Source organism: Capricornis sumatraensis, chromosome 7, assembly GCF_032405125.1.
Source record: "Capricornis sumatraensis isolate serow.1 chromosome 7, serow.2, whole genome shotgun sequence".
In the NCBI taxonomy this organism is placed as follows: Eukaryota; Metazoa; Chordata; class Mammalia; order Artiodactyla; family Bovidae; genus Capricornis; species Capricornis sumatraensis.
In genome coordinates, this window is record NC_091075.1 from 74,167,399 (window position 1) to 74,181,783 (window position 14,385).

Below are 14,385 nucleotides of genomic sequence, written 5' to 3' on the forward strand. Positions count from 1 at the left end.
TCCTGCAGATCTAATGGTACTTGAGGGATCTGTGATGGATAAGAGCCCTGTGTGAAATTTCTGGAAAGCTCCCAGTAAGAGAGTTGCAGCACAGATCCTGAGTATTCTGCAAGGCCACGTCTGAGCCAGAAAACTATTCTCCACTGGGAACACTAGAGCTATCTATCATGAGCTGGATGTTATTGGATCCACTAAGTCATAAGTGCATGAGGACAGCAGCAATCAGTTGAAGAATATAAACAGTGTAGGGCTGAGCCTGAACAGGTCCAGAAGACACAAGTAAATGACATGAAAGGGTGACTCAGACTTCTGTGGAACTTCCATAGCACTGGCACCTCTTCCTCAACTCACTCCTTTTTCCTCCTGGGGCTCCCTACAACTACCCATCTCAGAATAAAAAGCTTAAGTGTGGTTCACAGATGTGTTGGTGTGTAGGAAAAACTGAATGGTGGCTGTGCAAAGCCCCACTCAGGGATGGCTTTAAAGAACAAAGGTGAAGGGACATCTTGCCAGTTGGCAGAGCTTGGGGCAGTATTCTTCATCGCATGTTTTTAGAGAGAAGTGGCCTAATGTACAAACATCCAGGGACTAGTAGGTTTGTCTTTCTTGCCTGAGGTAACTCTGCCAACATCACCAGAATTATAGCATTCCTGACTGTTACCCTGACCGAGGAATATATTTTACAGCCGAAACAAAACGTGACAATACACACATGATCATAGACTCCACTGATATGGTCGTATCCCCCATCACTCAGAAGCAGCCAGCTTCTGATGTGGTACATGCTTCCAATCAACCAATAAAGACATAGCTAAAGACATAGCTCTGGAAAGCCCTGAATGGGAGCAGGATTGGCCCATTTTATCATCACTTCCAGTGACTCACAGAATTTGTGTTTCCTGCCTCTCAAATCCAGGCATTGTTGGATTATAATAATTAGCTCTCCAGGGGTTGGGTGGGGGCTTCCCTGGTGGTCAGTGGTAAAGAATTCTCCTGCCAATGCAGGAGACGTGCGTTTGATCCCTGGGTCGGTAAGATACCCTGGAGAAGGAAATGGCAACTCGTTCTAGTATTCTTGCCAGGGGAATCCCATGAACAGAGGAGCCTGGTGGGCTACAGTTTGCAAAAGAGTCACAAAACAGTTGCATACGACTTAGCAATTGAACACCAACATAAGCACAAGGGGTTGGGTGGAGGAGGCTTCACTGAACTTGAAACTCCCTCACTATCATTTGGTTGCTTTGAGTTTCTCATGATAGTAGTCCAGCCAGCAAAGGGAGGAGTGACTGCACTGGTGGGAGTAATCAACTGCGATTAGCAAGTTCAGTTCAGTCAGTCGCTCAGTCGTGTGCGACTGTAACCCCATGAATCGCAGCACGCCAGGCCTCCCTGTCCATCACCAACTCTAGAGTTCACTCAGACTCAGACTCACGTCCATCGAGTCAGTGATGCCATCCAGCCATCTCATCCTCGGTCATCCCCTTCTCCTTCTGCCCCTAATCCCTCCCAGCATCAGAGTCTTTTCCAATGAGTCAACTCTTTGCATAAGGTGGCCAAAGTACTGGAGTTCCAGCTTTGGCATCATTCCTTCCAAAGAAATCCCAGGGCTGATCTCCTTCAGAATGGAATGGTTGGATCTCCTTGCAGTCCAAGGGACTCTCGAGAGTCTTCTCCAACACAACAGTTCAAAAGCATCAATTCTTCGGTGCTCAGCTTTCTTCACAGTCCAACTCTCACATCCATACATGACCACTGGAAAAACCACAGCCTTGACTAGACAGACCTTTTTTGGCAAAGTAATGTCTCCACTTTTCAATACGCTATCTAGGTTGGTCATAACTTTTCTTCCAAGGAGTAAGCGTCTTTTAATTTCATGGCTGCACCATCTGCAGTGATTTTGGAGCCCCCAAAATAAAGTCTGACTCTGTTTCCACTGTTTCCCCTTCTATTTCCCATGAAGTGATGGGACCAGATGCCATGATCTTCATTTTCTGAATGTTGAGCTTTAAGCCAACGTTTTCACTCTCCACTTTCACTTTAATCAAGAGGCTTTTTAGTTCCTCTTCACTTTCTTCCATATGGGTAGTGTTATCTGCATATCTGAGGTTATTGATATTTCTCCCAGCAATCTTGATTCTAACTTGTGCTTCTTCCAGCCCAGCGTTTCTCATGATGTACTCTGCATATAAGTTAAATAAGCAGGGTGACAACATACAGCCTTGACGTACTCCTTCTCCTATTTAGAACCAGTCTGTTGTTCCATGCCCAGTTCTAACTGTTGATTCCTGACCTGCATACAAATTTCTCAAGCGGCAGGTCATTAGCAAAGGATGATTAACAAAGGATCTGGGATTGTTGCTATACAATAGCAATGGGGGGAGGGGGTAAATCTAGAATCCAAAGAATTCAACAGAGGCTTATCTTGGGATAAGTTGAACAGGCAGTCACACAATCATGGCCCAACGAGAGGGAGGGAAACAAAAGCTGAAGATTCCAGTTGCCTCACTGAGCCAACAACCTAGATCAGGTGATGTGCTGGCCAAGGGTGAAGGGAGGTAAGGGTGGGGAGTACAGCGGGGAGCTCATAAGAACAAGCACAGTCTTGGCATCAGTGTAGCAGCAAGGACTGAAGCTGTCCAGTCCTTGAGTTATTGCATCAACTTTCTTATATTAAGTCTTTGCAGAGATTGCAGGTGTCCATCACCTTGAAGGGGACTGTAAAGGACTAGACTTAAATGGCCAAGCAGGTATGAGTGGTACAAAGACTGGACTGATGGACACCATCTGTATATCTTCTGTCACCATTTCAAATCCTTCAGCCACTTATTCCAACCACTGCTGCAGCAACTTGTTCTAAACAGTCCGATGAACTGTGAGCAAGTACAATATGGCAATGCCTTTCCTCTTCCTTCTTGCCTCAGGACTTCTCTGATGTGGGAGTCAGCTTGGCATTCACAACTGTGCATTTGGGAAGTGTGGAGTAGTTAATGGCTCGGGGCCTTAACGTTTGATCAAAGGTAGACTGGAGCTGACAGATAAATGCTTCTCCCACTCTTGGTTTCAGTGGACAGTTTTGAGACTCACCTCATGACTTTTCCAGAAGGTACTAAGGGATCAAGAAAACAGACATGGTGGCAACCAACCGAACAACACATCCTTATACTGCCTCTCTCTCTTCCTTGTTTTACTTCCCCTTCCTCATCTCTCACTCTTGCTGCCTGGGATCAAAACCCCAGATATAATATTGTGCCTCCACTTTGAGAGGAATCCAGGAGAGGAAGTGAGAAATGGCAATTCACTTCTCAACTCTGAAGGGGGCTGTAAACATACAAGATAAAATAATAATAATAATATGACAAAATAGCATGTGCAATTGTCATATAAAGAGTGACTACAGTAAGTGTTCTTGGACTGAACAGGAAGGACCCAAGAGGCCTTTTTAAAGATCAGATCAGATCCTGCTCTTAAAAGGGAAGTCATTCAATGAAACTGAAAAGCATTTCAAGTAGTATTGACCAGAGTATATTGATCTCAGTAGCAAACAGGTCCCTACTATTTCTGCAGATTTTTCTACCAAATTATATCTTCAGATACACACTGAAAGATACTTTGCATATCTCATTTTGTCCCTTTCTCAGTGAACCCATCTTGAAAGAGTGAGTTACACACTCTTTTGCATTTCCATGGTGTTTCATCTCTTTTTCTCTACTTTTATTGTTTGATTCACCACAGTAGACTGTAATTTATCCATCTATTTAATTCTGTCTCTCCAATGACAGTGGGAGAGACAGACCCCCTTCTCAGTGGGATCCCCATCTTTGTATCTCAAGTCCCTGGCACTTAGGTGGCTCTGTTTCTCAAATAAACAAATGCTTGCACCAAAGGGTTCCTGCAGAACCCTTGCAAAGGATAGTATTGAGCTGAAGTAAAGAAATCACTCCTTTGAAATACCAACACATTTATCTGGCCTGTAACTCTTCTTGGTCATTTATTTTGTCTTATTTTATATGTATTTATATGTATATCTTATTTGGCCCTACCATACTATGAACTTCTTCAGGGTAAGAGTCATATCAAATCACCTCCACACCTCCATCAAAGTATCTGGCATAAAATAGGTGCTAGGAATATGGACTAAATAAATCACTTGCCTTGCAACCAACAACATTGCCATTATCTATGCTTCCTAAACTTACACCTGCATAGGTGTCATCCTGTTAAGACACAGATTACCATTCAGTAGATCTGAAGTAAGCCTGAGAGTTGCATTTTCTAAAGAACTTTCAGATGATCCTCAAGAAGCTGCTCTCAGTTCAGTTCAGTTCAGTTCAGTCACTCAGTCGTGTCCAACTCTTTGTGACCCCATGAATTACAGCACGCCAGGCCTCCCTGTCCATCACCAGCTCCCGGAGTTCACCCAGACTCACGTCCATCAAGTCCGTGATGCCATCTAGCCATCTCATCCTGGGTCGTCCCCTTCTCCTCCTGCCCCCAATCCCTCCCAGCATCAGAGTCTTTTCCAAGGAGTCAACTCTTCACATGAAGTGGCCAAAGTACTGGAGTTTCAGCATTAGCATCATTCCTTCCAAAGAAATCCCAGGGTTGATCTCCTTCAGAATGGATTGGTTGGATCTCCTTGCAGTCCAAGGGACCCTCAAGAGTCTTCTCCAACACCACAGTTCAAACGCATCAATTCTTCAGCGCTCACCCTTCTTCATAGTCCAACTCTCACATCCATACATGACCACAGGAAAAACCATAGCCTTGACTAGACGGGCCTCAGTCGGCAAAGTAATGCCTCTGCTTTTGAATATACTATCTAGGTTGGTCATAACTTTTCTTCCAAGGAGTAAGCGTCTTTTAATTTCATGGCTGCAGTCATCATCTGCAGTGATTTTTGGAGCCCCAAAAAATAAAGTCTGACACTGTCTCTAGAAGCTGCTCTACAGAACAATTTTTAAATGTCAATGTCACTACATCAGTGGACCTCTACAGCACATGAGACTCTTCCTGGAAGATATTAAATGTGCTGGTGGGGACTTCCCTGGTGGTCCAGTGGTTAAGACTCCATGCTTCCACTCCTAGGGGTACAGGTTCCTTCCCTGATTGGAGAAGGAAGATCCTGCATACTGTGGGGCCTAAAAAAAATTAAGAAAGAAAGAAGAAAAAAGTGCTGTTATCTTGGCTCCAGCAAGATACCTCCTGCCCCCTCCCCCATTCTGATTTAACTCAATTAAACTCTCCATGCTATAACCTGCAAGTATCTAGATTTAGATTTAAAGCAAGAGAGTCTGAGAAAAACATCTACTTCTGCTTTATTGACTACACCAAAGCCTTTGACTGTGTGGATCACAAAAAACTGTGGAAAATTCTTCGAGAGATGGGAATACCACACCATGTTACCTGACACCTGAGAAATCTGTATACAGGTCAAGAAGCAACAGTTAGAACTGGACACGGAACAACAGACTGGTTCCAAATTGGGAAAGGAGTATGTCAAGGCTGTATCTTGTCACCCAGCTTATTTAACTTATATGCAGAGTATATCATGTGAAATGTCAGGCTGGATGAAGCACAAGCTGGAATCAAGAGGGCAGGGAGAAATATCAGTAACCTTAGATATGCAGATGACACCACCCTTAGGGCAGAAAGCAAAGAGGAACTAAAGAGCCTCTTGATGAAAGTGAAAGAGAATGAAAAAGCTGGCTTAAAGCTCAACATTCAGAAAAGGAAGATCATGGCATTCGGTCCCATCATTTCATGGCAAATAGATGGGGAGACAGTGGAAACAGTGGCTGACTTTATTTTGAGGGGCTCCAAAATCACTGCAGATGGTGACTGCAGCCATGAAATTAAAAGATGCTTACTCCTTGGAAGAAAAGTTATGACCAACCTAGACAGCATATTTAAAAGCAGAGACATAACTTTGCCAACAAAGGTCCATCTAGTCAAGGCTATGGTTTTTCCAGTGGTCATGTATGGATGTGAGAGTTGGGCTATAAAACTGAGCACCCAAGAATTGATGCTTTTGAACTGTAGTGTTGGAGAAGACTCTTGAGAGTCCCTTGGACTGCAAGGAGATCGCACCAGTCAATCCTAAAGGAAATCAGTGCTGAATGTTCAGTGGAAAGACTGATGTTGAAGCTGAAACTCCAATACTTTGGCACCTGCTACGAAGAACTGACTCACTGGAAAAGACCCTGAGGCTGGGAAAGATTGAAGGCAGGAGGAGAAGGGGATGAAAGAGGATGGGATGGTTGGATGGCATCATCAACTCGAAGGACATGCGTTTGAGCAAGCTCATGGGAGTTGGTGATGGACAGGGAAGCCCGGCAAGCTGCAGTCCATGGGGTCTCAAAGTCCATAGGGACACGACTGAGCGACTGAACTGAACTGAACTGGTCTGATTTAGATTTAACTGAACTTTAGGTGTGCAAAAAAGAAAACATTTGATTAGATCTCTTCTTAAGTGAACTGTTGAAAATAGCTGAATAAATAAGTCTTCTAGAGAAAGGAATACGCACACCAAATCCCCCAGGTCCGGAGTCAGTCGCCAGGGGCAAGGCCCGCTCCTGCCTGTCCTAGACACGCCCCTCCGGAGAGACCTGACCCCACCCCCTTCAGTTCAGTTCAGTTCAGTTCAGTTCAGTCGCTCAGTCGTGTCCGACTCTTTGCGACCCCATGAATCGCAGCACGCCAGGCCTCCCTGTCCATCACCATCTCCCGGAGTTCACTCAGACTCATATCCATCGAGTCCGTGATGCCACCCCCACCCCCTTACCAAGGCCAAAGCCGCGACTGCTTCCTTCTCAACCCAACCGACTTCCGGCAGGGAGGTGTGTCACGTGCCCGGATATAGGAAGTGGTGGCCGGACGGCTGCTTCCAGTTCACTGCTTAATTGAGGGGTTCATCCTAGTAACGGTGGCCGCCCCAGTCCTGTCCGGTCTCCGTCTTGGAGGACCCGCCTCGGCACAGCCGGGCTCGGTCCGGCCTTGCGGTAAGCCTTCGGCCGCGGCTGCCGGGCGGTCCTGGCGGCGGCGGACAAATGAACGGAGGGGTGGACGCCAAGGTCTGAGGCGGCTCCTCAGTCCCGGTGCTGGTCTAGCGCCGGGGGCTGGGTACTGCTCCCTCCGCCGTCAAAGCCCCCTTCTCTTTCCCAGCCCTTCTGGGTAAGGCGGAGAGGCCGGTGGGAGGATCCCGTTACCCCCTTGTTATCCTGGGGGGCTGGGAGGGCAGCCCAGACGTCCTTTTCCGGTTCCGCCCATGAAAATCAGATTTCATCGTAAAAAACGGTCTTGAACAGTTTGTTCTTTGGCTTGGACCAGGAGGGGAGGGCGTGGCAGTACCTTCCCCTTCTTTGTCCAAATCCTCATTTTCTACTTCCCTGGTAGCTCAGATGGTAAAGTGTGTGCCTGCAATACGGGAGACCCGGGTTCAATCCCTGGGTCGGGAAGATCCCGGGTTCAATCCCTGCGCCAGGAAGATCTCCTGGAGAAGGAAATGGCAACTCACTCCAGTATTCTTGCCTGGAAAATCCCATGGATGGAGGAACTTGATAGGCTACAGTCCATGGGGTCGCAAAGAGTCGGACACGACTGAGCGACTTCACTTTCTTTCTTTCTTTCATTTTCTTCTAAATCTCATAAGTGCATTTCCCTGTTGCCATGCTGTGGCGTGTTATCTTCAGTGCTCCATGTACTAAGGTGTCTGCATAGCAGACAGGGTACTTAACCACACGCACTCACTCTCATGACAGTACTGCTTACAAGTTATCTGCCACATCCTGTAGTGATCCGGCTGGATTTAAGGAAACAAGGACCGACATAGAGTATTGTGGCTGACTGTCTCTGGAACGTGGTCAGACATGGGTTCTTATACCTGGAAAATAGTTTTAAAGAACTTCTAATGATTTATTCACTGACTTACCAAAAAAGTATTATAAACACTGGAGAGTTACTCACGCCATCTTTATAAAGTAGATGCCGTTGGAGGCAAGAATCTTCCTGTCTTCGTGGATGAGGAAGTGAAGTGAAGTCGCTCAGTCGTGTCCAACTCTTTGCGACCCCATGGACTGTAGCCTACCAGGCTCCTCTGTCCATGGGATTTTCCAGGCAATAGTACTGGAGTGAATTGCCATTTCCTTCTCTAGGGGTTCTTCCCAACCCAGGGATTGAACCCGGGTCTCCCGCATTGTAGACAGACGCTCTACCATCTGAACCACCAGGGACGTCTTCCTGGATATGTCTGTCATATTCACCATGGTACCTAGAATTTTGCCTCACACTTAGTAGGCATCAGTGTTTGCTGAATGTGTAGTGCTTTTCATTCTGCCTAACTCCTTTATCAACTGTGCCAAATTCCTCTCTTGTTTTTACCACTTAACCATATTGTCAGTCCTTGCTTTTGACCAAAGAGGGATTGGGTGATAGATGCTGACCACTAATAGTCATTTATTCATTTAACCAGTTTTTATAATTCAGCTTAGATTTCCTCAAGAGGTATTTGTTTAGCACTTACAAAGAACATGAAACTGCTAAAACACCTCCTCCCCCAGCCATCCCCCCATCCCTTGAAGAGAGTTCTTGAGATCCAGGAACTTGTGACTTTATGAACCAGTTGGACAGCAAGTGCTGTATGTTTAACAAATGCAATAAGTGGTATAGCAGTTGAGAGGAGAGATCAATTTGGATTAAGGTCTGTATTGAATCAGTTCAGTTTATTTGCTCAGTCATGTCCGACTCTGTGACCCCCATGGACTGCAGCGAGCCAGGATTCCATGTCCATCACCAACTCCCAGAGCTTGCTCAAACTTATCTCCATCAAGTCAGTGATGCCATCCAACCATCTCATCCTCTGTCATCTGCTTCTTCCTTCAACCTTTCCCAGCATCAGGGTCTTTTTCAAGGAGTCAGTTTGTTGCATCAGATGGCCAAAGTATTGGAGTTTTAGCTTCAGCATCAGCCCTTTCACTGAACATTCAGGACTGATTTCCTTTAGGATTGACTGTGTTGAATCAAGTTCATGTAAATTATGGAATGTTGTTAGGATTTGGGTAGATGATACCCTCTGCATGGAAAATATCCTAAGCAAAGATTTAAAGGCTAGAATCATCAGAGGGCTTGGAGTGAAAGGTTTGTCTTTGGGAGCATTAGGAAAGTGTCGAGCAAGGGCATATTATGATGAAAGGTATGTTTTAATATTATTTGTTGAGAGTTTTGGGGTTATGGAAGCTTGCAAAGAGGTAACCAGATGCTATGGTGTTAAATAGACGTAGTTGGTGTGAACCTGGATTGTACTTTGGCAGTAGGACCAGAAAGGATAAATTATGTGTAGATGAAGGAAAATTAGGAAAATGCTTTTAGCTGTCAGGTTATTTGGTACCTTCATTTTGTTGAATTTATTTACTGTCTGCTATGTCTTTGCCAAGTTCTGGGAATATAAGGATGAATAAGACACAGGCCTTGCCTGCTAGGAAATACTCTTAATGGGGAAAAGAATACAACTAGCTGGACAATATGATTTGTAAGTGCTGTGTTAACAGAGTAGAGGGGAAATGTTAGAGAAGTAGGAAAGGATTTTTTTTTTTTTTTTTGGGCGTGTGTGACTATTTCACAAAAGAGGTCTTATTTTAGCAGGATGAATTGGAATTTTCCAGGGAGAAAAGAATTTGAGAAAAAAAGAAATTGCATGAACAAAAGCCTGGAGTTAGAAAAGCAAACTGGCCAGTATCCAGGGTGGCTTCAGCAAAGGATAGAGTTGAGCTTTTAGCATATGTGTAGGATCTAGAACATATGAAGAGATAGTAACATAGACAGTTTATAATGGGTGGAATGGGGGTTAAAATGGAATGTAGCAAGATGAAGAAGTGTTGAGCAAGGGCATATTATGATGAAAGATATGTTTTAATATTATTTGTTGAGAGTTTTGGGGTTATGGAAGCTTGCAAAGAGGTAACCAGATGCTATGGTGTTAAATAGATGGTGAAGGGTAGATGGTGAAGTCATTTGCAGAGAGGGAGTAGACTGACAGAATTAGGGGTTGAAGGAGAGAAGTAAGCATTTGCAACACCGATGGAGTAGGAAGAGGGATCATCAAAGGAAGTGTTAAGGAATTGCTGAGCAACATTGAAAGTTTAGCATCGATTGGATTTAAAAGTTGTAATGAGTACAATGGACAGGGATATGAGACCTTCTTAAGTGCCATATGGTAGCCCAGGAGAAGGAGAGAAAAAAAGACAGTTGATGGAGATTGATGAGCAGGGTGAACTGGTCTACAAATGGAGCAAGATCATTGAAAGGAATGGTGTGGGTGTATGGAAATAAACACTGCCTCCAGGCTACACTGGGAAAGAAATTAAGCTTGGAGAGGCCAGATGTTCTAAGAGAACAGGATGGAAGGGGAGATCAGAAGACTGGAGGCTGAGATGAGGGGGAATAGGGATGGAAGTGGGAAGATGTGGTTTTTCTGAGAAAAGCAATTTTTTTTAGTTGGAGCAGAGATAGAAATGTTACAAATTGAGTAAAATAGAGGAGTTTTCAAAAGAGTCATTGTATTATAAAAATACATTCAAAGTCATTTATTTAAAACTCATAATTTCTTCATTTTCCCATAGAAACAGTGTTAGGAGTAGAAGTTAATTTTGTAAGCCAGCTCACATGTATTAAATACTATACACCTGCATTGGAAATAGTAATACACACACACACACACACAAATATGTATTCAGTATATTTAACAAATAAAATTGAAAAGAGATGTTAAAAAATATTTAAGTTGATATTTGAAAAAAGGACGTTGAATTAGATGAGAAAAGGAAGACGAGTAGAAAACTATTCTCTAACAACAGCTTTTTTGAGATATAATTAATATACCATAAAATTCACCCTTTTCGAGTATATAATTCAGTGGTTTTCAGTATATTCACAGGGTTATACACCCATCAATACTGTCTAATTGAAGGACATATTCATCACCCCCAAAAGAAGCCCCATACACATTAGCAGTCATGCCTGCTTGCCCCCTACCCCTAGCAACCAGAAATCAGTTTGTCGGTGTGGATTTGCCTACTCTGGACATTTCATATACATGGAATCATGAAATATGTGGCCCGTTGCAACTGACTTCTTTCACTTAACATAATGTCTTTAGGATTCATCTGTGTGTCAGTAGTATGTATCAGTACTTAGCTCCTTTTTATGGCCAAATAATATGCCACTGTATGGATATGTTTCATTTTGTTGTTCCCCAGGACGTTTGAGATGTTTCCACTTTTGGCTATTGTGAATAATGCTGCAGTGAACATTTATGGGCATGTTTTTGTGTGGACATACATTTTCAGTTCTCTTAAGTATATACATAGGAATGGAATTGCTGGGTCATGTGGTAAATTCACATTTAACTATTTGAGGAACCGCCAAATTATTTTCCAGAGCAGCTGCAGTATTTTACAATCATCAGGAGTATATGAGAGTTCCCTTACCAACACTTGTCTTTCTAATTTTAGCCATCCTAGCAGGTGTAAAGTGGTAGGTATCTCATTGTTTTAATTTATGATTCCCTAATGGCTAATGATGTTGAGCATCTTTCCATGTCATTTTTAACCATTCATATGTCTTCTTCCTTGGAGAGATGTCTTCTTCCTTGGAGAGATGTCTCCCAAACCCTTTGCTCAATTTTTAATTGGGTTATTTGTTTTTCTGTTGTTGAATTGTAAAAGTTATTTATATAGGAAATTTATATTTAAATATTGGGAATGGGCCTTTTAATTTTTCTTAAATCTTTTAAAAAAATATTTGGTATTTGGTGAGCACATCAAAAGATCTTAGAGTTTGATAATACTGGTTCTCTAATTTCTTTTCCAAACACACAGCTTTTTATCTTTATGATGTAGGTGTACAAATGTGTGAAATTATTTCCCCATGCTTATTAACCATAAATAAGGTCTTTTCCTAATCCTAAATGGAACAATATAAGAATGATTTTGACAAATGTAATAATCTATACTCTGAATTTTTCAGCTGAGTAAAGATGACAGCAATCAAGCATGCATTACAAAGAGACATTTTTACTCCAAATGACGAACGCCTGCTGAGTATTGTCAATGTCTGCAAGGCAGGAAAAAAGAAAAAGAACTGTTTTTTGTGTGCCACAGGTGAGTGTTTAATAAGGAAGGATTTCTTTTATTCCTTGGAGACAGTTCCTGGTTGTTTATAAAATATTCTCATTGTCTCTGTGATTGGAAAAACTGTTGGGCCAGCAAACTCATTTTTTTCAGTTGTCTTTAATTAAATCTTAAAAAGATACAAAAGCACTTCCGTAACATATAAAGGTAGGAACACTTGGGTAGCCACCACCCAGAATAAAAGGAATATTACCGTTGCCTTTGAAGCCTCTTGTGTGCCCTGCCCTGCTCCCATTCCCTTCCCTCCCTCATTAAGAGGTGACGAGTGTCCTGAGTTTTGATTTACTATTTCCTTGCTTTTCTATATCATTTTGCCATATATGTTTGTAATCTGAAATCATACATTGTTAGATTTGCTTTAAACTGAGCATAAATTGCATTTTAACACACGTATTCATGTGTGACTTCCACTCATCAGTAGGTTCATGTTAGTGAGTGTTACCTGTTTTTCTCCCATGGCTGGTAAGTGTTTTATTTCCACTGCTATGTAGTGTTCTCTTCTGAGAGTAGAACTGTTTACTTACCCATCCTACTAGTGATGACCAGGAGATTTGTCTCCAGGTTTTTCTATTTAGGCAACAAAACATGTTTGTCCTTGTCTGCCAGTGTATAGGCAAGAATTTTCTGGGGTAGATAGCTAAGTATGAGATTGCTGGGTCACAGGCATGTGAATGTTCAACACTATAATCACAAATTATTTTCAAAAGTAGTTGTACTGATTCCACTCCCACAGGCAGTGTGTATTTTGGGTTCTCCACATCTTAGTCTAAACTTGGTTTTGACACTGGGTTTTGACAGACTATCAGTTGTTTCCAATCTGGCAAGTGTAAAATAGAATCTCATTGTGGTTTTAAACTGTATTTCCCTAAATAAAAGTGAAATTAAGTCTCTGCTCATGAATTTATTAGCCACTTATTGCCTAAATTTGCCTGTTTAAGCCTTCTGTTCATTTTTCTACTGTGTTGGTTGTCCTTTTTGGTTGGTTGATTCTTTGAGGTCTTTATATAATGTGGGTGCTAATTTGTTGGTTATATGCATCCTGGTTTGTGGCTTGTGGTTTCACTTTTTATGATGCCTTTTGATGACATTTATAATTTCAATGAAATCAGATTAATCAATCTGATCATTTATGTGACCATTTATGGGCTTTTTGTCTCTTGTTTAAGATGTCCTTCCCTACCCTGTCATGTGTCATGTCGTGTATGAGTTGCTCAGTCGTGTCTCACTCTTTGTGACCCCATGCATTGTAGCTCACTAGGCTCCTCTGTCCAAGGAATTCTCCAGAATACTGGAGTGGGTTGCCATTCCCTTCTCCAATGGATCTTCCCTACCGAGGGATGAAACCCACGTCACCTGCATTGCAGGTGGATTCTTTACCATCTAAGCCACCAGGGAAGCCCTTAAAAGTATTCTGTATTACCATCTACAAGTTTTATAATTTTACCTTTCATATTTCAGTTTTTGATTTACCTGTGTCCACGTTTGTAGTGATGAGTGTTTGTTTTTTTCTGGGCACTTTCTTATATCTGGTTTTTATGTTGTCTTGTGGGTATTTTGTTGTTTTATCTAAATTTTATAATTAACCTGTCATGTTCCAAATTTTGTTAGGATTTTTATTGGATTTGTTTTGAATCTATAGTTCACTTTAGAGAGAACGTGCATTTTTATATAAAATCTTGTTCATGCATATGGTGTGGTTCTCTTGGTCTTCTTTAATACCTTTCAACAAGGATTATAGTTTTAAAGACTTTCCATAAAGGCTTTTGCACATGTGTTGTATTTACTCCTAGGCATTTGTTTATTCCTAGATTTTTTATACCCTCATAAATGATCATTCTTATTAGCATTAATACATTTTAAGACTTTATTATTTTTTTAGAGCAGTTTTAGGTTTATAAGAATATTGAGAGGAAAGTACAGAGAATTCCCATATACACCTTTACCCTTACATGCATAGCCTTTCTCTACCACTCACCACAATGGTACATTTGTTACCAAGAATAAACCTACATTAACAAATTATAATCACCTGAAGTCCATAATTTACCTTAGGGTTCAATCTTGGTGTTGGTTTAGACAAATGGATAATGACATATATCTATCATTATAATGTCATACAGTATTGTCACTGCCCTAAAAATTCTCTGCTCTGCATGTTCATCTCTTCCCCAGTTCCTGGTGACCACCTATCTTTTTACTGTCC

General features: G+C 42.2%; 1 protein-coding gene across 2 annotated transcripts in view; it reads left to right on the plus strand.

Moving 5' to 3' along the window:
• The first annotated feature begins 6,880 nt into the window (after window positions 1–6,880).
• The window catches only part of EXOC1 (exocyst complex component 1), a 54,475-nt gene continuing 46,970 nt past the window's right edge, over window positions 6,881–14,385 (plus strand). For both annotated transcript variants that reach the window (XM_068975007.1, XM_068975008.1), the window contains exons 1-2: window positions 6,881–6,998; window positions 12,019–12,152. In XM_068975007.1, coding sequence (XP_068831108.1) covers window positions 12,029–12,152 — 124 coding nt within the window. In that variant the 5' untranslated portion in view covers window positions 6,881–6,998; window positions 12,019–12,028. The remainder of the gene's footprint in view (window positions 6,999–12,018; window positions 12,153–14,385) is intronic.